The sequence below is a fragment of the Molothrus ater genome, chromosome 17 (genome assembly GCF_012460135.2).
Source record: "Molothrus ater isolate BHLD 08-10-18 breed brown headed cowbird chromosome 17, BPBGC_Mater_1.1, whole genome shotgun sequence".
Lineage (NCBI taxonomy): Eukaryota > Metazoa > Chordata > Aves > Passeriformes > Icteridae > Molothrus > Molothrus ater.
In genome coordinates, this window is record NC_050494.2 from 3,302,762 (window position 1) to 3,327,140 (window position 24,379).

General features: G+C 49.6%; 1 protein-coding gene across 2 annotated transcripts in view; it reads right to left on the bottom strand.

Moving 5' to 3' along the window:
• ACSS2 (acyl-CoA synthetase short chain family member 2) overlaps positions 1 to 23,995 on the bottom strand; it is a 31,652-nt gene extending 7,657 nt beyond the window's left edge. Inside the window, exons 1-9 of one of the 2 annotated variants that reach the window (XM_036395698.2) lie at positions 23,848 to 23,995; positions 23,453 to 23,648; positions 6,829 to 6,920; positions 5,625 to 5,728; positions 5,272 to 5,344; positions 4,404 to 4,479; positions 3,409 to 3,523; positions 1,844 to 1,882; positions 38 to 175 (exon numbers count right to left, since the gene is read on the bottom strand). In XM_036395698.2, coding sequence (XP_036251591.1) covers positions 38 to 175; positions 1,844 to 1,882; positions 3,409 to 3,523; positions 4,404 to 4,479; positions 5,272 to 5,344; positions 5,625 to 5,728; positions 6,829 to 6,920; positions 23,453 to 23,648; positions 23,848 to 23,971 — 957 coding nt within the window. In that variant the 5' untranslated portion in view covers positions 23,972 to 23,995. The remainder of the gene's footprint in view (positions 1 to 37; positions 176 to 1,843; positions 1,883 to 3,408; positions 3,524 to 4,403; positions 4,480 to 5,271; positions 5,345 to 5,624; positions 5,729 to 6,828; positions 6,921 to 23,452; positions 23,649 to 23,847) is intronic. The other variant, XM_036395699.2, reaches the window with a different exon arrangement.
• Between the last annotated feature and the right edge of the window lie 384 nt (positions 23,996 to 24,379).

Below are 24,379 nucleotides of genomic sequence, written 5' to 3' on the forward strand. Positions count from 1 at the left end.
GGCTCAGCCTGAGCCGTGCAGGGAGCTGGGAGCACACCTTGGGTTTTCCAGTGGAGCCGCTCGTGTAGAGGATGAAGAGCTCGTCCTCGGCGTCACACCACTCGGGCTCACACTCTGTGCTGGCACCACCCACCAGCTCATGCCACCACGTGTCCATGGCTGGGTTCCAGGGCGTCTGAGGAAAGCACAAGATTGGGAACAGGCTTGTCCAAAAACAAGAGAGGGGGGATCAGGAGCAGAGCCCAAACCTTTCCCCCATCACAGGCCATGGAGGGGGATGTTCACAACACAGCCTGCTGCAAACCATGCACCAGAGCTGCAGCTCCCACTCCCAAAGCTCCTTTTCACAGCCCACTGCCACAAGGGAAACCTTCAAATACAGTCTGGCTGCAAGGCCGTGTCTGAAGCAGTGTCCAGACCACAGGTGATGGTGATGAACCCCCGTGGGTGGCAGCAGCAGCCAGGAGAGGCTGGCAGCAGCTGCTCTGGGCTGTTCCCACTGCCAGGCTCCTCCTGCCCTGGGGCTGCCCTGAGCTGCAGTCCTACAGCCAAGCAGCAAGCACAGCCACCTGTCCCACAGCCACCTGTCCCACAGGCCTTGTGGGGACCCTGATGGCAGCATGGACCGAGCTGGACAGCAGCACTGTGGGCTCACACTGCTTGGCCCTGCAGGCCCCCAAAAATATCTGTTCTCTGGGTTTTTAGGTAATAGCTACCCAGCTAAGAAGTGACTGCACCAATGCAGAGCCATCCAGCACTGCTGACTGAAGATGCCAGAGCTGTGACAGAGCCACCAAGCCTGTGGCTGATGGGCAGAGGTCACCCTGAGGGTTGTTCTGGCTCCCCATCTCTCCAGGGTGGTGGCACAGCTCAGGGCAAGATTTAACTTCCCCTGACCTTCTCACCTTTCCCCAGAGAAGCCTGGGAGAAGCTGGGCAGGGAACAAGCCCCAGCCTCACCTCAGACCTCCACTTCTCACATCTCTGTGAGGGCAGGACCTGACCCAGAGCCCTGCACATTTCCCCCTCACAAAGCCAGGCTCACCACAGCTCCCTCAGCTGGGGAACACAGAGAGCAGCCCCATGGTGACTCTCTGCAGCCCTAAAGATGTTCTTGAGACATCTGGAGGCACTGGGACCCCACAGCTCCCGCACACATGGGCAGGGGACATCAGCTGCTTGACAGTTTGGCACAACTGAGCACACTTGGAAAGCTTTCATGGACCCTCAGGCTCCTGGTTTTACCTGGCAAAGCAATTGCCACAATTCTGTGCCACCAGCAAGCTCCCAGCAAGGCACCAGGAGGTGCCAAACAAGCCCAAGGCTATTCAGCAGTTTTCTCTTGCATCCCTCCTTGAAGGATCCCTGATTTAGCACCCAGACCCCAGGGAGGAGGTCAGAGCATGGCACTGTGAGTCTCTGCCTGCCTGCTCTGGGGGTCACAGCTCCTTGGATGAGGCAGGAGATCAGATGCTGGCTCTGGAGATGCAGGTTTGCTGCAGGTGCCCCCTGCCAGGCTCCTCACGAAGGGAAGATCATTGTGAGAGCTGCTTTTGAAAGGCAGACAGACAAAGCCTGGCCTGGATGCTGACATCCCAGGGCTCTGCACTCCCAGGGGTCACCCATGTGGGTGTTTCTGAAGCACTGCTGGCACTGCACTCACGCCCAGGGCCTGGGCAGCTCTGCCAAGCTGGGTGGGCTCTGTCACTGCCATGCAGCTGCTGGCACCACGGTTAGGAGGGCACGTGTGGCTGGGCAGCCAGAGCAGTTAAGGGAGGTGGGGAGCTGCATGGGAAGCAGAAGGGAGGTGCCAAAAAGAGGAAGGCAGTGCTGTGTGTAAATACCTTGGGATGGAGTCTCTGTGAGCTTTCAGTCTTTTTTTCCTGTTAAAAATCCACAAAGAGGGTGTGAAATCTGGGAAGGGGAGGATCCATACTGGGCTTTGCTGTCAGGGAGCTGGAAGCCCACAGGCCTGGATGCTGGAAAGGCTGGAAAATCACCACCTGGCAGGCTGGAAAATGCTCAGGTCCAGGGCCAGGCCAGGAGATGCCCTCTGAGCAGAAGCCTGCCCATTTCCATCACCTTCCCAGGGTACCAGCTGCCCCCAGGGCAGGTCCCCAAGGCCACCCCCTGCACATGGCTGGCTGGGAACAGAGGCACAGAGCCAGCACACAGCCCACAGACCATCCAATAGCCTCACACAAGCCAATGGAACTGTAAAAATGCACCCACGAGGGAAAGAATCCTTAATAAAGTATGGAAACAAGGGGAGTAAAGAGAGCCAAAGGGTAAGAGACACCCTGCAGCCTCCCCCAGAACATTCTGCACAAAAACCTCACCTCACCTACTGGAACCAGCACAGGGACAGGCTGCCCTGCAATCACCCTGCCAGGGAAACCTCACACAGAAAGGCTGGTCTGCTCCAGTTTTCCCATTCATTGCATCTACCCTGCTCTCACAAGAGAAAGGGCAGAGCAGGCCAAGGAACATGGCCAGGCTGTCAAACAGAGAGCAACACCCCAATAAAATGAACACAGCTGAACGAGGGAAAATAACTCAAAGGTAGAGAATCTGCTGGGCTTCTTGTTCCAGGGATGTGCACAGACCACTCCTCCTGAAAGCAGAGTCTAAAGCTCAAATACTCCCCAAACACAACCCATTTCTGAGCCAGCAGCAGCCTGGGGATAACTCAGTGCAAATAATCACCCAACACAGAGGGACAGAAGACAACGTGGCAAGATTTGGAGCTGTGGGGTAGCTGAAAGTAACCTCTGGAGCAGGTAAGGGCTGGGCACAGCAGGGCTGCTCAGCAGTCTCAGCAAGCAGCCACAGCCCCAGGACACCTCCTCCTTCCACCCCTGTCTCACCACATGCCTCTGGCCCACATCCTTTCATCTCTAGCTGCAAATGAAAGCCCCAGCCTGAGAGCTGACAGAGTCCCTGTGGCAGCTGCACAGCCCCTGCACTGCTCTCAGCAGAGGATTGCTGCCCTGAGCTCACACCATGAGCACAAATCTCCTGGGTGTCCTCTCCTGCTGCCACTGTGACAGCTGCAGTGCAGCACAGCATCGGGCTCTGCACACAAGGGGAGAGAGACAAAGGGTGAGGAAGGAAAAGCCTTGTACTGGGCAGAGGAAAATGGCCATCTTGTCCCTAGTGGCTTTGGAAGATGTACCCAGGGGTCCTCTGGGCTGGCAGCTTGTGAAGGAGTTAAAGGAAGCAGCAGGGAGAGAGTCTTGGTAAGGAAAAGGAACCATTTTTCAACCACTCACACAGCAACGTCAGCAAGGAGGGGTGAAAACAGGAACAGGAGTGTCCAGGGAATCACTGAGGTGGTTTTGCACTGATCAATTTGCTGGTCTCTGGCCTGTGGTAATAAAACCCCCCTCTCATGCCACCAGGAACACACCTGCACTTCCTGGCACAGCCTTTTCAGAGGAGGAGACTTGCTGCAGGTCCCGTCCACTGCTACCTCTTCCCTGCCCAGGTGCTTCACCACAATGCACTTTTTCAAAGAGGATCCCCTGTAAAAAGAAGGAGCTGTCACACTGGGCTGCTCAGGGGCTGAGCCAGCCCTTCCTGGGATTCACAGGTAGCACTGGAGGCAGGGCAGGGGCCTGGAGCTCCTTTTGTCGGGCTGGAGCATTTGCTGCCATGCAAACTCCAGGTACTCCATGAATTTCCAATGACACCAGCCACAGGAACAGCTCAGACAGCAAAACCAGTCTGAGCTTACTGGGGATTTATCAGGTGTGACTCCTGGGGGTTCCACAAGTCTCTCTCCGAGGACACTGCTGTGGAGATTCCTTACAAATCCCAAATTTGCCTGCCTCTGACCAGGAACAAGCCCTCCACCAAGAGATGTTAGTGGCTGCTCCAGCCCCTAGGCATGACTGACTGCCTCAGAGGGAGGAAAAGCTTCCAAAGCCTGATTATACCTCAAGGAAAGTGTAGGTGTTTGCCCCCTTCTGAGGGAAAAGACAGCCTACAGAACACTGACAGAATGATCTTATTTCCCTTCAACCCTGCTCAGGGTATCAACATGGTCTCCATCAGTTAACTCCCAGCTTCAGGATCACTTCTGTCCTCCCAGGTACCTATTTTACAGACATAAAGACTTATGTTTTCTTAAAGAGCTTGAATTTGTAATGTGCAGACTATCTGCCCTGAATTTCCATGTTTGATCTAACACTCAAACCCACGTTCAGTCTCACACAAGCTACACAGATGCTGTGTCTGTAAGCTTGGCAAAGTCATTTCAGCAGGATTATTTCCCTTTCTGTAACATCTGATGACTGTTTGTGTCAGACCTGCTGCAGAGTCTGCCCACCTTTAACAACTCCCACTTGTGCAGGAGCAGATTCTGGCAGCAATGCCCTTTTCTAGAAGGGAATCCAAACTTACTTGTCTATACATTTCCGGATGGCTTCGTCTGCAATCTGCTTCAAGTTGACCAGTTTGTCCCCTCGATAAAAAGCATCTGCAAAACGGTGAGGAAAATGTCAGGAGGATTTCCCAGCCAAGGCAGCCTGAGGCAGCTGGAGCAACAAGCAGTTTCAGGAGGGCAGAGTTTCAGACTCATGCACTGGAGTGAGGGGAAGCAGACAAACAGCTGATGGGAAAGCTCTCCTAATGCAGCCTTTTATTAGCCCAGAGAAACAGATGCCAAAAGACACGGTGGAATTCCTTCCCTGGGAGAGGTCCCAGTTTGACCTGGCAAATCTCTTGGGAATATTCTGTGGGAAATAATCCAATGCATCCAGAATACAGACTGCAGTTTAGTGGGTCCTTTTCATGCCATGGGAATTAATAAAAACACTGTTTCTTGCACTTTTGGAAAAAACAGCTGGGGATATGCAGTGGCTTACATGCAACTACTGCCACACTCTTCATCCTTTGCTTTACAAGGCCGGGAGCTGCAGCAGAAATGTCCTTAAAACTGGGAAGGGTGGGAATTCTTACATTAGGCCTCCCTCATGATACATCTTGCAAACATCTGGCTGATTTTCAGGAGAAACATGGATGAGAAGTGTTTGGAAACATTCTTTTAGCAGCTGGTGACATCAAGCTTTACAGGACAAACTGAGGGGCTGCTCAGAGGCTTCACCACGTGTGTGGAGTGGGAAGCAGCATTTGGGCACAGCTACAGCACTGCACCCGCTTTGGGAGGCTCAGCTGAGGCACTGGCTTTCTCTCTTCCACTTCCAGGCTTTTAAAATAAAGATCTTTCAGGCAGGTAACAGGAAGAGAGTTGCTCAGACATGTGTTTTACCTGCTGTGATGAGGAGAGAGCAACCGCAGTCAAGGATCCGCTCGCAAAGGGAGTCAGCAGAGAAACCTGCAAACTGCCAGAGAGCACACAGCAGAGTCAGCAAGGACACACAGAAACCCAGCCCACAGCCCTCAGCTCCTGTGCTGTTCACCCAAGGCAAATGATTCACGACAGGCACTGATGGAGAGAGCTAAAGGAGCTCATTGCACAGTTAATGCAGGCAAACAGCAGCATCTTAATTGAGCTTCCATCCATCTCATGGTCAGCACTCATCTTTCCAGCTCCTCTCCCAAACCAAGAGCTGCTCCCCTCAGAGCTCAGCACCAAGGGCAGCACAAAGAGCTTGTTCCTACCACAACAGAGTGCAGAGCTCCAATCCTGGCACAGGCAAGCATGGCTACAACCAGCTCCAGGATCATTGGCAGGTAGATGGAAACCCGGTCTCCTTTCTTCACCCCTATGGAGGGAAAGTAAACATGGAATTTGTCAAAATGAACACATTATATGGCAAAAGAACAGGATGTAGAAATAAATCATTTTAATTCCACATTTATATGCACACAATAAAGCTTCAGCTGCAATTAGAGCTGAAGCAGCCATGAGTTTTGCCTTTCAAGCACTCTCAGGATCTCTGCTGCTCACAGTGACCCCCAGATGTGTCACAAAGTCTCTTTTCCCAGCCCGGTGGTCGAAGAAGGAGTCAGAGCTCTTCAGTTCTCGTTCTCAAGGTTGTTTATTGTGCCTTATCTATAAAATTCTTTCTCCTGTCCAGCCGAGGTCTGCTCAGCAAGACAGTCCAAGGCACTCTGCCCATCTCAGGGGCAGTGTTATCTTGTTAAACCAAAAACTACATATACAATATTTACAATTACTTTCCAATACCTATCACCTATGTTAGACAGTGAGCTTCTACTCTAAACTAATCTAAAAGTGCCAACATCACAGCAGAAGATGGAGGCCAAGAAGAAGGAGAAAGGCTGGACACACCCAGATTCCTCCATCTTGCCTCCTTAACCTTCATTCTAAAAACCTCAAAAATCTATTTTTCACCCTGTGATAAATTCACTACTTAAACTTTCATGGCTTGTAATTCTTCATACAAGGTTGGTAATTATTTTTTCCAAGGGCTAAATCAAAGGCACAGGGGTCCTGGGCTCTGTGCCAAGGTTTCTGAGCTCCCTGACAGGATCTCGAGTCCTCCAGGGCAGCCAGAGGAATTTCTTGGGTTCTGACAAAGCACTATGGCTCTTGAAAGATGATGACTAACAATCCATGTTCTCATCTACCTCCCTGAAGGGAACAGGAAAGTAACCAGAGCCCACTGCTTGTTGGAAAACCCCAGAGCATCATTAAACACTGATTTCTTCCTTGTACAGCTGATATGACCGGCACTGATCAGTTTTCACAGACAGAGCCAGGAATGAATCTGTGCATTGCAGAACAAATTGATGAGAATTACTCAACAGATTGGCAACCACACAAGCAGTGACCCCAATCCCCAAAGCCTTGGCCAAATGCCTGCCCAGCATCCAGTGCTCTGCTGGCCCAGCTGTGTACCTTGGCTGCGGAGGACGTTGGCAAACTGGCACACTTTGTGCAGCAGCTCACGGTAGGTGATCTTCGTGGAATCCCCAGGTTCATTCCCTTCCCTGGAAAAGCAAGACAATCTTTGTTACTGTGCAGCAGTTCAAGGTAAGAGTGACACTGAAAACTGCTCTGGCCAATAAATATGTCCTCACCTGCCCTTCTGAGCACAGAGTAACCAAACTCCAGAAATCCAGTTCTGAACTAAAGTTCTCTAATAGTAGGAAAATCAAGTCCCAAGTGCCCAGCCCTGTGTAGATCACTACTGAAAACAACTGAATGTGTGAAATGGAAATACTGGCACTTTCAGAGAGGCAAGAAGAATCCAAAGCTCAACAAAGAACCAAAGTTAAGAGTGCACAGGCTCAGGAGCACTCTGGGATTTATGGCATGGCTCCCTCTCTCCTGGGTGCTCATGCCTGCAGATATCTCAGTATGAAACACAGCCCAACGTGCAGCAACAGCCAGCCCCAAATACCTGACATCTGATGGGCTGTGATGGGATGCCAAGGCCTGTCTTGTTTTCCAAGGTCATATATAAATACACCCATGGGTGTTTGTTCAGTGTCATGCCTGCTCTGCCTTATTCTCCCTGTGCTCCTCTCTGAACCAAATCCAAGCTCCTGCAGCCCAGGAGAGCCAAGGGACAGGAATGTCACATCCCCAGGGAAATGACTTGCTACTGAAGTAAAACCCCACTAATTTTAATGTGACTCAACACTTCAGCCATGCAAATCAGGTGGCACTCCCAAAGTATCAGGAGATTCATAAAGATTTTGACATGACTTCACAGTGGAGAAACAGCAGTCTCCTACACTCTGGAAGGACACAGACACTTTTGCAGGTCTCTCCAAGGCAGCCAGCACAGAAACTCCAGTGATCCATAGATGAACACATCACTCTCAGCTGCCAGTGCTTCTGGAAAAGCGTCCCCTTAGTGTGTGCAGCCAAATGAAAAGCACCACTGGTGCTGGGGAGAGGCCAGGAAGCACTTCCATCACATGTGCTCCCTCAGGATTGCAGCCAGGCTCTGCCTAGCTCTGAAACAGAAACTTCACCACTTCAACATGTCAAACAGAGCACTCCAAAACTAAGTATGGAATTCTAGAAAAAAACCAACCACTTCTCCCAGCAACACAAGCAGTAGGAAGGCTTCTGGGATGAGAAATGCATACAGCAACACCCTAATTTCCCAAGTAGTGCTGTAAATAATGTCATTCACACCAGCGACCACATGCTCCAATGGCAGACATGGCTTTGGAGTAGAAACCACAAGAGCTGGGAGAGTCCCTCTGGTACAAGCTCTGCTCCTGCCCCATGTAGAACAGGGGATCCAAAATCGGTGGCTACACCTGAATCATCATTTGTGGATCTGCTGCTTACATACTTGCCTTATCCTTCTTGATACCCAGCTACACTCCTGGCTTCCACGGTGCTCTGCAGCAATGGGACCATGGACACCTGCACTGACACAGGACAGGGAATTTTTTCACCACTGGCTGCTGGAAGGGTGATTCCCTGCTTGATATTTTATGCAAGTTTGGCCCCTTCTAAGAGTAAAGGGGAGAGACACAAGAATACAAAGCTAGAGCAAAGTGTGGGAATGTGAACCAGTGTCCAAGGCAGGCAGCTCAGCCTTGACATCCCAGCATTTTTCTCTCTTTTTCCCATCACAGCCAGAAGCACCACTTTGAGCTAAATGACATGTGGAACTATTAGTAAAGGTCCTTACAGCAGGACTCTCAGCTAGGAAAGGGAAACCAGGCAATCGGTTCCCTTTTTCATTCTGTTACTTGAGCTCAAAGATGCAAGAGCTGATTCCAGTGCTGGGCTGAGCAGCTGTAACTGATCTGGCTCACAGGAACAGCATCTGCTTCTGCTGTGTCTGGCTGCACACTGAGTGCCTTCCCTCACCATCCAGCTTTTCCTTTGTGCACCTACATCAAGGCTGGTGCTGTGCAAACCTGCTTGTGTCCAGATGTACAGGACCACTGTGTGCAGCTCTCCCCTCAGCCACGAGCCTTGCTATGGAATAGCTCTTAAAGGGCAATTAGAATGCTTCCAAATGCAAGCTGGAGCATCCCAGCCCACTAATCCCTCACCTGAAGGTCACTGGGGTCTGCTGGGCACCACAGGCAGGCCCTGTGTAAGCCAGCCCCAGCTCAACAAACAGGGCAGGGAGGAAGGATGTCCCTTTGTCCGTGCTCTGGCCCAGCAAAGGGATCGAATTACAACCTTTACTCAGAGAGGAGCACATTAGGAGGAAAGGCTATCACAGGCTGCCCAGTGTGCTATTTGGGGGCTGGGCAGCCAAGGGGAGAGGCAGGCAGGTCAGCCAAGCTGGGCTTCTCAGGGGAGCTGCCCTGCACACGGTGCCCATGAGGGACACAGAGCTGCCCTGAGCCACCCGGCACGAGGCACTGCTGGGACATTCCTGCTCTCCCTGCACAGGAGAGGCACATCTCAAACACGCCAGGTCCTCCTCCTTGGCAGGATTTTGGAGGGACATTCAGGCCAAGGAATGTACCCAGACTCAGGATAAGGCCTCTTGCATAAGACACTGCAGGAAAAGCACAGAGCAGAGTCAAAGAGAAGTTAAAACTTTTGCAAGGATTTCAGGGGTTTTTCAAAGTCCTTTCCACCCATTTGCGTGACTGCAAAGCAGCTCCTCTACCATCAGCAGGGCAAACCTCAGGCTTCAGATTTTAAGAAGACCTTTTGTTCAATGGGAAACAAATCATGTCCTTGTTTCTACAGGACAAGATGCCTCCTTTCAATGCATCTCCAGCCAAGGCCTCGAGCAGTCTCCCAAGAGCAGGCAATTGCTTTACATATCCATGCCTCTGAAAATAGTCTGGAGTGCCCACAGCTGTACTCAGTGGGCTACAGCAGCACTCAGACTGCTCAGGACTCTGCTCTGGCACAAAAGCCCAGTGAAAGATGGATTTTAGACAGGGCATTTAAAGAAATGCCCACTTGCATGCTATTGAGTACTCTCTGCATCAAAACTGAGCCTGTAAACTCATGGCATCCATCTTCTGCCAGCAGCAGCTTCCCAACAATGCCCTTCTGACATAAGCAAGAGCTGTCAGCCCTGAGTGCCCCACATGGGCTCCCCTGTCCAAATTGAACTGAAAAAGAAATAAAACTGCAAAAATAAACCTCACTCTTCTGAAAACAGTGCCACCTCCACAGTTCTAACCCCACCAAATCCAACACTCCCTAAGTACATATTTTTTTTTAAGATCTACTGGTGAAAATAGGTGGCAGCAGCGCTGCTGTGATTGTTCATGTGCAATCTGTGCTCTAACAGCAAGGCTTCTTCTGAAAGGAAAATCCAATTCTCAGCTCCCCAACCATCCCAGACACATCATTAGATGAAATACATGGTGAAGCACAGCAAATCTAACATTTTTTTCATCTTCAAACCAAGTCCTACATTTAGCAACTGTAATCCAAAATTTTGCAGCATCATCTGGCTCATGGCAGGAATGCATTTGAGATTTTTAGCACTTGAGAAGCCTGTGTTTTACATATTGCATGTTGTGTGAATTCTCAGCTGGAAAAGACAAGTTTGGCCATATGGAATACATAAGGAAGAAATTCTTCCCTGTGAGGTGCTGAGGCCCTGGCACAGGGTGCCCAGAGCAGCTGTGGCTGCCCCTGGATCCCTGGAAGTGTCCCAGGCCAGGCTGGACAGGGCTTGGAGCACCCTGGGATGGTGGAAGGTGTCCCTGCCCATGGCAGGGAGTAGAATTAGATGACCTCTAAGGTCCCTTCCAACCCAACCCATTGTGACTCTAAGATCTCCACTGAACCAGCCACTGACTCAGTGAATGCAAGTTCTTCAACTGAACACACAGATGCACAACTGGAGCCCCTCTGAGGCAGATCTTCTCCTAGAAATTGTGATTTGTTAAAAAAAGTTAAGTTTCCTGCAAAGAGGAGAGTTTAGTACCTGCCTGCAGCCAATCCTTGTCAGGGCCAGATACCCCAAGGGCATCGGGCAGCACCACCACTGCAGTGTGCAGGGTGGCAGTGCCCAGCCCTGCTCAAAACAGATCCCTGTCAACACATTACATGAAAGGCAGCCCAGGCTCTGCAGAGCTCTGACCTTCCTGCTCCCTTCTGCCAGCAGTTAAAACAAGGAGCTGCCCACTTTAGAGCAGATGCTGTGACACACACAATGCCCATGGCACAGACCCTGCCAGCGTCCGAGCAGAGAACTGCATGGAGAAGCCACACAGGCAGGGGAGGAAGACAACACCAGGTGGGAAAGCTGAACACTTGTCACCTCTGTGGCACTGCCACACTTACAGGGGGCTCACAGACTGCCTGCTCAGCTGGGAGTTTGACCTTGGAGCTGCAGAGCCACAGAGCTGTTTCACCTGATGCCCAGGTAGTAAATCAAGGTTAAGCTTCCCTGTTAGAGCCACCATGCAGGTGAGCAAGTGATTTACTGCTGTACATACACAGTGTAGTAGGGAAGGTGGTCTGGAGGAGCAGGCCAGCATTTCTGCAGAGCCCCATTAGCTCCAGCACTGAGCCTGTGGAGCAGTCAGGGATGCAGAGCAGCAGTGTGGGAGAGGGACACTGTGCCCAGATGCTCTCCTGGATATTTGCACCAAAGCAGGCTAAGAGGTTATTGTGCTCTGCCAAGCACCACAGCTGACTCCAGGACTTTGCAAAGCATGGTCTGCTTCACCCACCCATCACCCAACCTAGTGAGCTGAGCCCATCTCAGCTGCAGGGTGACAAACACAAGGGAGGCACAGGAACTCAATGGCCATGGGGAGACACACTTCCCAGAGCAGACAGACCAAGCAAAGCTAACCTGGAAATGAATCACCAACACTGTTTGGTTCTTCTCTTTCACCACATTTCTAAAGAAAAGTTATTTGCATTACTTGTTTGAGTAACAGATGACTACAACTCCCTAGGCAAAGCTGCCCCAGCATTGGCACAGAGCAGCAGGAAGCACAGGCTGCATCAGTGGCAATTACAGTTTTCAAAGGAATTGAGGATCATTATTGTGCTTTACAAGGGCGACAACACCACGGAGAAGGTGAGGTACAGGAGAAAAAGAGGAAATGAAGCCAAGCAAGTGAAGTGTTCAAAGTTTGCAAGATCTGCCAGACCATCTGCAGATCTGTACAGTCAAAAACAGAAAATCACCGACCAAACCCAATCTAAGGACAAAGCCAAAGCCTTCCTGATCCCTGGAAGTGCTCCCACTGAGGACCAAAGTGGCTGCAGATCATTGAAGTTTCTCCTCTAAGCTCCTGTGAACACACCACTCACTCCCTTTTTGCAAATGACAATGGCTTTAAACTGAAAGAGAATAGGTTTAGATGGGATATTAGGAAGAAATTCTTCCCTGTGAGAATGGGAGCCTGGCACAGGGTGCCCAGAGAAGCTGGGGCTGCTCCATCCCTGGCAGTGTCCATGGCCAGGCTGGACAGGGTTTGGAGCAGCCTGGGACAGTGGAAGGTGTCCCTGCCATGGCAGGGGTGGGACTGGATGGGCTTTAAAGTCTCTTTCAACTCAAACCATTCTGTGATTGAGTAAAAGCAGTAACCCAAAGTTACCAAGCACAGGTGGGGGCACCTGAAAGATAAATTTTCAGAGCACAGCAAACCATCTCAAAGCTGCCAGCTCTCATTTTCTGACTGGCACAGATGTGATGGCAGCCCACAAAACAATTTTTCATAATGCAGGACAAAGGTTCTGCATTTTACCAACTGGAAAGCACCCTTAAGAAAACACTGATTCCCAGTTTGGAAAAGGTGTTGTAAGAGGGAGAGAAGCCTTTATCAGATGATGCCATGTCACAGGAACAATTTGCACAGTGGGGAAGCACAGAGAGACTCAATGATCTCAAAGGTCTTCTCCAATGTAGTTAATTGTGTGATTCTATGACTCCAGCAGAGCAGAGATGGGGACTGTGAGAATGTCTGCCCTAGAAGATTTCTGTTGCTATCTAAACTAAAACATGCTCAGAGCCCAAAATCTCTTCTAAACATGGAACCAAATGCATCATGAGAGATCTCCAGCTCCTGCCTCACCAGCAGCCTGTCCCCAGAGCAGGGTACAGGGCAAAGGAAGGAATTTTCCTGCTGTGGTGACAACTCTTCACGTGCAAGGTCACCAGGGGCGGCCAGGAGGGCTCTTGGGCTTCCTGATCCGTTCCACATCCAGAATTAGAGCAGCCAAAATGCCAGGCAGAGCTGGGCCAGCCAGGTTCCTGCCATGTGGGGAATGTGCTCACGTGTGAGCCGCATGGGCAGCGAGAGCCCCTGGCGTGCTCGGCCACCGTGGTGTCAGCTGCTCACACACCTCCTGCCACGGCTGCTCCTAGGACAGCCCCAAAAACTGCTGCCTGAAAAGGGTCTGCCTGGACACTCTTGGTTTCTCAGGAACAACAACAGCAGGCAAAACTGAAAAATAAATAGGATTTCTCCCTACGCCGCAGCCTTGCTTATGTCATTTGAGAGAGGAATGGCACTCGAGTAAGGACAGCCTTTAAAATCTGTTTTTGAGAAAATAGATTACATTGAAACATGAAGTTTGGGGAGAGCAGCTGTGCAAGATAATCAGAAAAAGACACCCTTTCATCAGGAAAAAATTATGGTATTTGCATGGATTGTTCAATATGGAAATGCTCTTAACTGCACAAACAGATGGGTCTGCAGCAGGTCTGCAAAAAAAACCTCCATGAGAACATTTCATAATAACGGGACAGACTGCCCAGCCCTGCCCATGCTTAACGTCACCATCTCCCATTGCAGTAATGCAGAATTCCCAAAGGAGTGCTGGGAAGCCTGAGGTTTCTTGAGCAGCAAGTTTACCAGCAAGTTCAACCCCACCATCACCACGCTTAAATCCTCTTGCATCACAACACGGATCAAGAAAGAAGAAGTTGCGTAATGACAGAGCTCAGCTTGGGAGGGGCTGGTGAAAAGGTTTTCCCAGTGTGTCCAGAAATATTTGGCAGCACTGAGAGAACATTGTTGAGAAAACCTGGGGACAGAAAGCCCAGAGAAAAGAAGAATCTTACCAGTTTAATGCCACCACTTCCTGAATCCACACAATTGACTCTGACCACTGCATTAGAACCATCCATCAGTTTTCCCCTCCAGTGTCCCTCATACACTTAGGTAGGGCCTAACAAAGCTCTGCTCTCAAATCCATCTCTGAGCCAAACCATCCCAACCTAAAGTTGATCATGCATCTGGCATGAATGGGCTCCTATTGCTGTTAAGAAACTCAAACCAGCTCTGTCAAAGCAGGAGCCCTTTGCTCTGCAGGGAGCAATGTTCTGTGTTCAGCCCCAAGCCCATCCCCTGCAGCCCAACTGACTCTGAAACAGGCAATATTATTTCACAGAACAGCCAAAATGGAGCTTATTTCCACAGGGATACTGGGTCACCATTTGCTCTTTGATCAAGGAATCAATCCTTTACTCACCTTTAAAAAGAGCTATATGGACACACAGCCTACAAAGCAAACACCCAACACCCTGCATAGTTGTTACTGTCCCATAGGAAAACCACATCCATCTTGCTGTCCTTCCTTCTCATTAAATACATTCCCAGCTGCTCTTTGTATCTGCAGCCTTTCAGAAGCTGAACAAATACCAGATGCATCTAAAGAAATAATATTTATCTTGTGCAGCCCAACCACTGTTCACTCTGCCATACCCTGAGTGATCCTACACCACAGAGCCCAGCTGGAGGTGGACACTGCTCCAAAACCACTCTTTCTTTATCAACCTGACAAAATTCCCTCTGGTTATCCCACTCATGCCCAGCTATGCCCTAAAATCTACTTCAAGCCCCTTTCTTTAGGCAGTGGGATGCTCAGACATCTCTAAAGGAATCAACACCTCCCAGTGCTGCTGGTTCATCAGCCAACATGGGCAAGTGAACTCAGTGCCATGGGATTTGCACACTCTGCTCACACCTGAGAGCCAGAACGCTCCAGGGAAGAGTTTTGGGGAACACAGGATCAACAGCAGCCAGGAAATCCCTCTTCAAGTGAAATGTACTCTCACCCTGACTCATTTGACAAGATAAGTCATTTTATAAGTCATATAGACCACATGTAAATACCCTGGTGACAGTGTCAGCAGCCCCTCGGTGCTGATGGGCTCAGCAAGGAGAATTTGCTCTCTGTGGCTTCATAATTTTCCTACTTGCTTGATACTGAGTAACCACCAAGTCAAGAGGAAAAGCATTAACTCTTACTTTTTGAAGTACTTTAAAACACAAGAAAACAACCAGTGGAGAAAAACAACAACTTTTTGCCTATTTTATTTAGGGGAGAGGTTTTTTCAAGCAAATTTTAATTACTTTTTTAAAAAACAAAATAATCATATAGCATTGCAACAGAGATCATGTGCAAGACTGACCCAGCACATCAGAGTTTGGCTGCCCTCAGCCAGCACTTGTAACCCTATCAACCAAAACCACTGAATGCTGCAGAAGAATATGCGAGTTTGACACGAGAGGAAACATTTTAGATGTTTACCATCAGTTGAGTTTTCAAAGGAGCATGGACTATTTTTACCAGTCCAGTGGGAGTAAGGCTTATATTCAGTACAAAACAGTTGATTGCTTGTTTAAACAATTTACAGTTGGGCTGTTGAACAGACCCTGGATGAAGCTTCCTTCTGTAAGTAAAATAATCAACAAGCTGCCTGCCGCTGGGAAATGCCCCATTTTGGGAAATAGATGCATCACTGGTGGGAACATTCTGCCAAATTTTGTAGAGCTTCTAGAAACACAGAAAGCCAGGCAAGGCAATTTCAATGGAGGTTCAAACAATATCCATGAAGGGCATGGGAGGAAATGAAGCTTTTCATCAGATTTTTGGTGGACATTTCAATTTCATGCATCATAAACCTCCAGAGGTGGAGGCCAGGTGTCACCTGCTGGAATGTCATTTAGGGAACATCTCTTAGAAGATGGTCAGTGGCAACAGGAATGGAAAACATGCTTCACTATCACTGAATGAATCATAAAATGAATGGTCTGGGTTGGAAGAGACCTTAAAAACAACCTGGCTCCATGGGCATGGACACCTTCCACTAGACCAGGTTGCTACAAGCTCTGTCCAACCTGGCCTTGGCCCCAGGAGTGGGACAGCCACAGTTTCTTTGGGCACTATCAGGTAGCCAGGAGTGACAAAGCAAACAGGAAGGCCCTCAACTTCCTTGAGGGATTCCCCTGAAGAAGGGAGGTGACATCTATGAAAATGTATTAATGGCAAACTGCCAGGGTTCACAACTTCCTACCACACCTCATTTCAACATTTCCAAGTGATGTGCAGAAATGCAAACAGAGAACTGAAACCCTGCTCCAAAAGGGGGGAGGTGAGAGCTCTTGTGAAACCACTGCCTATCAACACTTCAGCCCAGGAGCTCTGGGCACAGCACGTGCAGCAGCCCACCAAAAAATGCCATGCTTTGAAGGAGCACCCACTCACACTTCTTTTGGCAAAGCCTGAGCATTTTGTCCCCTACTTGGAGCAAGTCTCACCCACGTGTAGCTGGAGTCCTTGTCCACTGCTGCTCCATTCAGGATGCCAAGGGAGAACACACAAGCCATTCACACAGCTAAAATAATCAGGTTTTCTAGTCCAATGAGCAAACTGAAGGCTCTGATCTTCCGTGTCCTGAATCCATAGAGAAGTTCACCATCCTCTCTGTCCATGAACTCCATTTATCCACCACAAGTTTCAAATCTCCAGCCAATATTTGTAATATGCCATCGCTGCACAACCATAGTGCCCCTCCCTAAAGCAACCAAGTATTTTTAAAACACATCCAGTTGTTTGTAATAGCTGCCAGCAGAACAAGACAAAAGTTTCACAGATATGAGAAAATCCAGGTGCCATTGTCTGTGCACACCCACCCCTCATACTGCCCCAGGTAGTTATTGTAACAACCACACCCCAGAACCATGCAGAAAGGCAGCATTGCACAGGGTATAAACTAACATTTTCAGCTAGGGCTCTATATTCAGCACAAATTATTAAATCCCTCATGCTGAATCTAGAGAGCTGTCAGAGCAGCGAGGAGGATGAGGAAAAAGTACTAAATAAGAACATAAAAACTGTCACTGGTGTCATTTACACAGCAGCACTGCACATGTGCTCACAGCAGCTCAGCCAAGAGCCTCTCAGGCTAAACTAAAGGAACATGTTGGGTCAGAACCATGGCTGATGTATGACCTCCAGGTGCAACAGCAGCACGAGATGCTGTTTCTGGAGCACATCAGCCTGGCCACCACCAGCAATTCTGTTCCAGCATTGCCCTTGGCAGTCCTGCTGCTGACCCTGAAAAGTGTCCAGTGAAAGTGAGGAAGCAAAGGGCAAGGCTAAAGCAGCTCCACAAAAACACTGTTCTTACAGGCACACTTAAATTCCTTTCCTGAACAATTTTTTGTGGGAAATGCCCCCAAGGTGGTGTGAAAAGAGCCATCTCTGCACGCTCAGTGCCACCGGCCTCGTGCTCCGACAGTCTGCCAGCAGCTCCACCACCTCTCCCAGTGACCCTGTCCCACTGCACCCCCAGGGATACAAGGCAGATTTACTGGTTCCCAGGACCCTCTGCATTGCCCTCTCTGGGCTAAGGGGGACTGGCAACCTCCCAGCCCTTGGCACTGCAGCCTTTTGTAAATACCACCAGTATACCCTGGCCAGCAACTCTGCAATTCCACATTCAAGTTCCTGCCCCTATCTGGGGCACATGCCATCTAATCCTGGGCACTTACTGACATCCCACTTGTTTATCTGGTCCAATACTTCCTGGATAATCCCTTGGATTTATATGGATGGATGCTGTATCCCTGCCAGAAGCAGCTACCAAAGGTTTCTGAGCAAAATGCTGGAAAGAAACAGATCCAACAAAACTCAAATGAAAGCTGCTCCCTTGATTCAAGGCAGCTGAGCTGCTCTCCCAGGCAGGAGAGGTAAAACACCCCCTGTCCTCACAGCTTTGCCATGGAGCAAGCACCCAAGTGCTACCTGAGTGCCTTCCCTCTTAACAGATTTGATTTAACAGAGAAGAAAAATCCCACTCTGTCTCCAGGAGCAGGATTATGTGTTATTTGAGCTCAGTAAAAACTGCTTCCAGAGAAAATCTTCAAAAATGTGGAATGCCCTCCCATGGAGGGGTCCAGGGGTGCTTCTGAATGGGCAAAACCACAGGAGACCACAGGCACTGGGTAATCAAGTGTCACCAACCTTTAATATCTGTCCCTTTCCTGCCTTGCGCTGCAGAGCAGAACAGCATGAGGCTGGGAGCATTTGCCAGCTCCCTGCTCCTGCCCTGCCTGGCATCCTAGGATGGAAGAGGCTCTGCAAAGCAGGAATGGGGCTTGAGATCTCCAAAACATCAAACTTATCACCCTTCCCTGCATCTCCCTGCAAACCAGCAAGTGTACCTGACAGAGATGAGTCAAGCTCTGCTTTCAAGTCAGTCCTTGCAATGGAAAAACAACTTCCAGTGACTCTGAGCATGCCAAGTGCCTGAGCACCACAGTGCTCAATCTGCTGACTCACAGCATCCAGGAAAGCACACCCCACATGTGCCTGAAGGAGGCAGTTTGCTGTTCTCAGATATTTATCTCATCCCTTTGGCACAACCACTCACCTGGGAACTACCTTGGAGATTTCACTAGTAATGAGCAGAACTGAGGATGCAGCACATGAGTACAACAGAAACACCTGGGACAGAGACCTCAAGATATGACAGGGCAAAATGGGTCACAGGAAACACACACAAAGCCCTTGGTTACAAGTTTTAGATCACAATCCCTGCGTTTTCCTGCCCCTCAGGCCAAAGTGACAACCTCAAACCCTTAAGCAGCATCACCATGCTGCCCTGGAGCAGCATCATCTTTGTATCTCATCTGCACCCTAGAGCAGGGAATTCAGAGCAGTTATATGAAATCAGTTAATTTTAAACCCATCATGACCTTGCTCCAAATAGCCACAGCCAAAGTTAGAGACTCCATGCACCTATGGAGAAAGGTCAAGGAGCTACACCTGGGGAGAAGCTGGGAGTCCCTCCTGTCCCAGCCTGTACTTCAACAGTGCCTGCTTGCACTACCACACCATGCTGCTTGGTGACTGCCCAGATCTGGGGAAGGAAAAATTTCAAAGAAGCCAGGAAAACACATGACTTGACATGCCTGAGGTACTACACTACTCCCTGTTTTAATAGCCCATGTTTCTATTGATGCTCCCCCCACTCCTGCACTACCCACACAGCTCAGTCATCCCCACAACACGGGGATATTTCCTTTTGGAGGGATGAGAAATGCTGTCTGAAACTCTCAGTTTTGTCACTCTCTCCCACACTGGCAGATTTCAAAGCCCACCAGAAAAGAACTACACTTTCTGTGATGGAATCTACAACTATCATTGCCCTTGAAGAAGGTACAAGATTTACAGCTTCATAAAATACCAATACATTCAATGTCATTTATTACCTATTTTAGGTGCCTGATTTCCAGAAGCAGAGCATTGTACTGTTCAGCAGTGCTTCCAAAATAATTAATATCTGCCAAAACCAACACTCTATCCCTCCCCATACACAACAGGGAGATGACACACATTGCTGGGGAGGCACCTCAGGAAGGGCTGAGGGGGACACCCCTTTTCCCATGGAGAATCCCCATCAGGAAAGGAGCTGTGCTGAGCCTGGGTAGTGCTGTGGGTATGAACCAAGCCATGCACACACCTGCAAATGTGGATCAGTAAAAGGAACCTTCCCAGGGGTGAGTTTTGTTCTTTAAACAAACTGTGATTTAGGGATTTGCTCTCATCACCAGAAGAGCATTGAAAGAGGCTGCATCACTGGAAGGGTAACAAGTCATCCAGGAAGTTACCAAAGAATTGAATGGTCAGTTTGACACAGGATGGTGCAAAATCCTGGAGCCAGTGGGAGCAGCAGAGCCAACTGCATCATGTAGAAGTCCTTGGAAAGGCTGGATGTTAACAGCCAGCACCCTCTGCCACAGCATCTGTGCCTATGACAGATGTGTGAGGCTGGTTTGTATCTTTTATTTTTTTTTTAAACATGCTCTCATAGTTGTTTAGTTTTTTCTTCTAGAAAGTTTTATTGGAACAAACCTCAAGGCTACAAGGCCCTAAATCCATGATTACATTTTAAAGTCAAATCATATAAAGAAACTCAAACCAAACAAACCACACCTCCTAATTCTATATTTGCATGTCCTGCTTGTTCTAGGCCCAGAAGAGGAACCATAGGCACTTATTATTTTGTTAAACAAAGTTCCAATAAACTCTGGCAGCCTTTACTATCTTTATTGCTCCTTTCTAGATGTAATATCATATACCAGTATAAATAAAAGCAGAAGGTGAATACATTCTCCCAGAGATGGCAGAAGCCAGGAGCACTGGCCAAGCCCTATCTCCTTGGCTAGAGGGACTCTAAAAACAAAGCTCTACCTCCTGCCTCCGCCCCTGGTCTCACCAGGCACTACCAACACTGCAGCTGGGATAACTGGTTTGAGAAACAGAGGCACAGGTTACACATAAAACAGGCATCATCCAAGCACTTTCACACCCCAGGGTCTAATTAGAGTTTTGCAATAGGTGGTGTTTTTTTTTTAATTCCCTCATGGTTATATTTTTACCTCCACAGGCTGCCCAGGCTGAAGTTTAGATGAGATTATTAACAACACTTCAGCACAGAACTAAGGGCTGTCCAAGCGACTTAGGCACGTCTACAGCAGGGGGAAGGAATACTGTTCCCCTGCCCTAATTAACCACCCCTCACAGAGTCCTCAGCACTGCTGCAAGTCCCCTTAATGTCCCACTAGCTGGTCCAGTCCATTTCCCCTGCAAAGCCCACCACAGGTACCCACCTGCACAGCAACCACTGCTACTGACCTCAGCCTCTACACCATTATGAAAGAGATTTCACTTTTGAGAGCAGCACTTCATCAGAAGCATTTCCTGGAACTTCTGTTCCTTTTTTTGTGTTGGTTTTTTTAGGCCAATCACCAATATTAAGCAGAGAAAGAGGAATCAGAAGCAGGGAAACCAGAAATATTTGTAATGTTCACAAGCAGCCTGAGATATCCTAGTGAAGGAGAAAACAGGGGAAAATCCATGTTTCCTACCACCTCAGGATGGCCATTTGGAACTACACAGTCCTAACAGCACCACGAGGATGACACCATGACAGCAAACACCACCTATGTACAAGTTCTGCAGCATTGGGCAATCCCATGTACTGCTCTTTGTGCTGAAAATGCAATTCCATGTGGCTTGGGATTACACCCTCTGAGTGGAGCCAACTGGGGCAGTCCTGGGCTGCTGGTGGTGCAGGAACCTTTAGTGCAGCTTGGCCCTAACCAACCCAGATGAGCTGCTCACTCCTTCCCATCCAAGCAGGACTGGAGACAGCCACAGGCAGCAGTTCTGAGTTTTCTAAGGACATGTGGCTTCTCAGAGACACTCAGCAATGCCTCCAAACACTATTCAACTTTTCCCTAATCTCCTCCTCTCTGAAAGCAAAAACCATAGTCCTGTATCTTTGCAGAGCAGGGCAGTCAAGCAAACTTTGGTATAAATTCAGCACCTCTCCCATCTAGCAGGGTACAGACTTTCTTAGATGCAATCTAGTGGCTCAGGTGTTTAAAAATAAAAAAAACCTTCACCTTTCAAAGGTTTTAATTTCTTTTTTGACCTTTCACGCAATATGATAAGTCTTAAGTATTTCAGAAGAGTCAGGCTCATTCCAGAGTGTTACAACACAAAATGTGAGAGGACAAGATGAGAGAAATTAATTATTGTCTTGTTTGAAGAAAAGCACATGCCCAGAGAGGAGTAATTTTATGAGTTGCAACCCTCAGCCCTGCTTCCCCAAGTCCTCAGTGCCACAGGTTTGTCACAGTGTGCCTCTTCCATTGCTCCTACCAGCATTTCTAGCTGACAGCTCCACACTACAGTGCCTGCTCACCTGTGACAAGCCATGCTAGGAAAGTTTGTCCCAAAACAGTCAGGGGAAACTCTCTGCTTAGGAGGAAGAGATTTTATTTTTTAGCACAGTGAGCACCACAACTGACAGCCACCCACCATTTTCATATCCACCCCAAGCTTTTCTCAGCATCACAAATACCCCCACAAAGGCTGCCAGAATAACCAGCAAGAAAAATGTTCACCAAGCCCAAATTAAAAGTGTGAGCAGCTGCCTGACTGTCACACAAAGATTTATGTGCATGAAGAACCCAGTCCCTCAACAAACCCCAGTACAGGGCCAGCACTGGCTGCCAAATGGCTTTGTTTGCTTTACATCTTTACCTGCAGGAGTTTACAAAGGAGTTTTCATTCAGAAGCTGCAATCATCTTACAGCAGAGTCAGCTATAGAATCTATTAACTAGCAGGGAAGTAAACACTTTCCAGCATTTCACCTGTGCCTTATCAATATGATTAACTATTAGGCAGTGTATGTAATTCTTTCACTGAAGCAAAAGGGCTATGGATAGAAACTGCAGAAATTCTATGAAGCAAATTTAACAGCCACAGCCAGAGCCACACTGGTATAACCATGTTCCTTTCAGCAGCGGGGTGGCTCCCCAGTCAGCTTTACACCAGGGACTCAGGGGGACCTTCAGCTGCACAATAAATCACTTAGACTAGCTGATATTTTTATTGCAATGACAGTAAGATTTCTCCATCTGCTCTGCTGTGCTCAAGGGACTCACCATATCCCAATGAGTTACTGCATGCCTACCATGAGGTACATCTAATTGTGCTTCTGCCCTGTCACATACAGTCACTGCCAGGTTACATGAATACAAGCTCAAGGGAAACAGCAAAATGCACAGGAGAGCCAGGCAGAGCTCTGTCTGAGGACACAGCTGCCAGCTGAGATAGTTCAGCAGGAGTGCATTACTTCTGGAGCTTGGACATTACAAGTGAAACCAACTTTGCATCAATATGAAAAGTAAGTTTCACATGGATTTTAACACTAGTAACTACTATGGTAAAAAAACAGAAACATACTTCAGATAAGGTTGGAAGTAACTTTTCTTCCTAAAGGTTGTCTGAAAGTACCTCACATTCAAGTGCAAGGAATCCACATATAAACTCAGGTATTAAGAGAACCTTTCTAGGTTTGACACAGGAGTGGAAACTCGCCAGCCCACAAAACATAAACACGGCAGATAATGGGGCTCATTAGCTTTTAGCCGTCGGATGTTGGCTGCTGCTCTATCCACATCTACCTCCTTCCCCGGGCAGTTGCGGCACCTGCCTCGCTCCAGTCTGACCGCTCGGAGCTCTCAGCAGGGCAGGTGCAGCTGCGGAGGCAGAGCTGGGAGTCAGGCGCTCCCCACTGCCATGCCGGGCACCTCCGTGCATCCCGGGAAGGGCAGAGAAGCTTCCCGGCACAGCTCTTCCCAAGGACACTGCAAGCAAACACGTGCTGAACCCATCTAAGGATTAGCCCCTCTCAGCTTTTACGTTTTCATTCACCTCAGTTGAAACTGACACTGTGTGTACACTTTAGGGTGCAGTTTACACATCCTCTCCACCACAATAAAACCAGAAACGTACCAGTAAAAAGCAACTTTGTCCCCAAGCTTCTTCTCGTTGACATTTCTGTCCAGGAGGTTGTAGCAGATGTTGGTGGTCGCTCCTTTCATCCACTCGATGAAGATCTTCCCCTTGGTCACATCGAAGTTGTACTTCAGGAAGGGTCCCGTGTGCTGACGCTTCCAGTAGAACTCTTTAGCGATGTCCCCCCAAAATTCTGCAAAAGCAACGGGCACCGGAGCCCGTGAGCGGGAAACAGGGACGAGGGAAGGGGGATGAGGCAGGTAACATCTGTGGGGACACGAGGGGCACCCCCGAGCACCCCACAGCCGGGGGTTCGCGGAGGGCTCCCCGCGCTCCCCACAGCCCCCGGAGGGCTCGGGCAGCCGCCGCCCCGCCGCGCCGGCCCCGCTCACCGTGCGGCTCCTCCACGGAGCGCTGGTACAGGCGCTGGTAGTGGGGCAGCGAGGGGACGTGGGCCGCGGGCAGCAGCTCGGGCCGCGGCGGGTAGAGCCGGGCCTGCTCCCCCGGCTGCACCATGGCGAGGCACCGGGGCTGTGCGCGGGCGGGGGCCGCCCAGCCCCGCTCCGCCGCCGCGCCGAGCCGGGGGCGGGCACGGCGGGCACGGCCCGCCCTCACGGCGGAGCGGGGCGGCGGCCATGTTCCAGAGCCTGTGCTGGTGGCGCCGTGGCTCTGGTGTGCCGCTGTCAGTGGTGTCAGCCTCCCTGCAGTGTCCCTGTGTCAGTGGTGTCCCCTTGTTTGCTTTGTCTTTCTGTCAGCGGTGTCCCCCTGTCAGCCGTGTCCTTGTTTCAGTGCTGTCCCGTGTCAGCGGTGGCGCGCTGTCAGCCAAGTCCCCCTGCAGCTATGTACCCTACCCACTGTGCCCCCTCTGTCACCAGTGTGTCCCTCTCCAGTGGCGTTCCACTGTCACTCGTGGTCCTTCTGTCA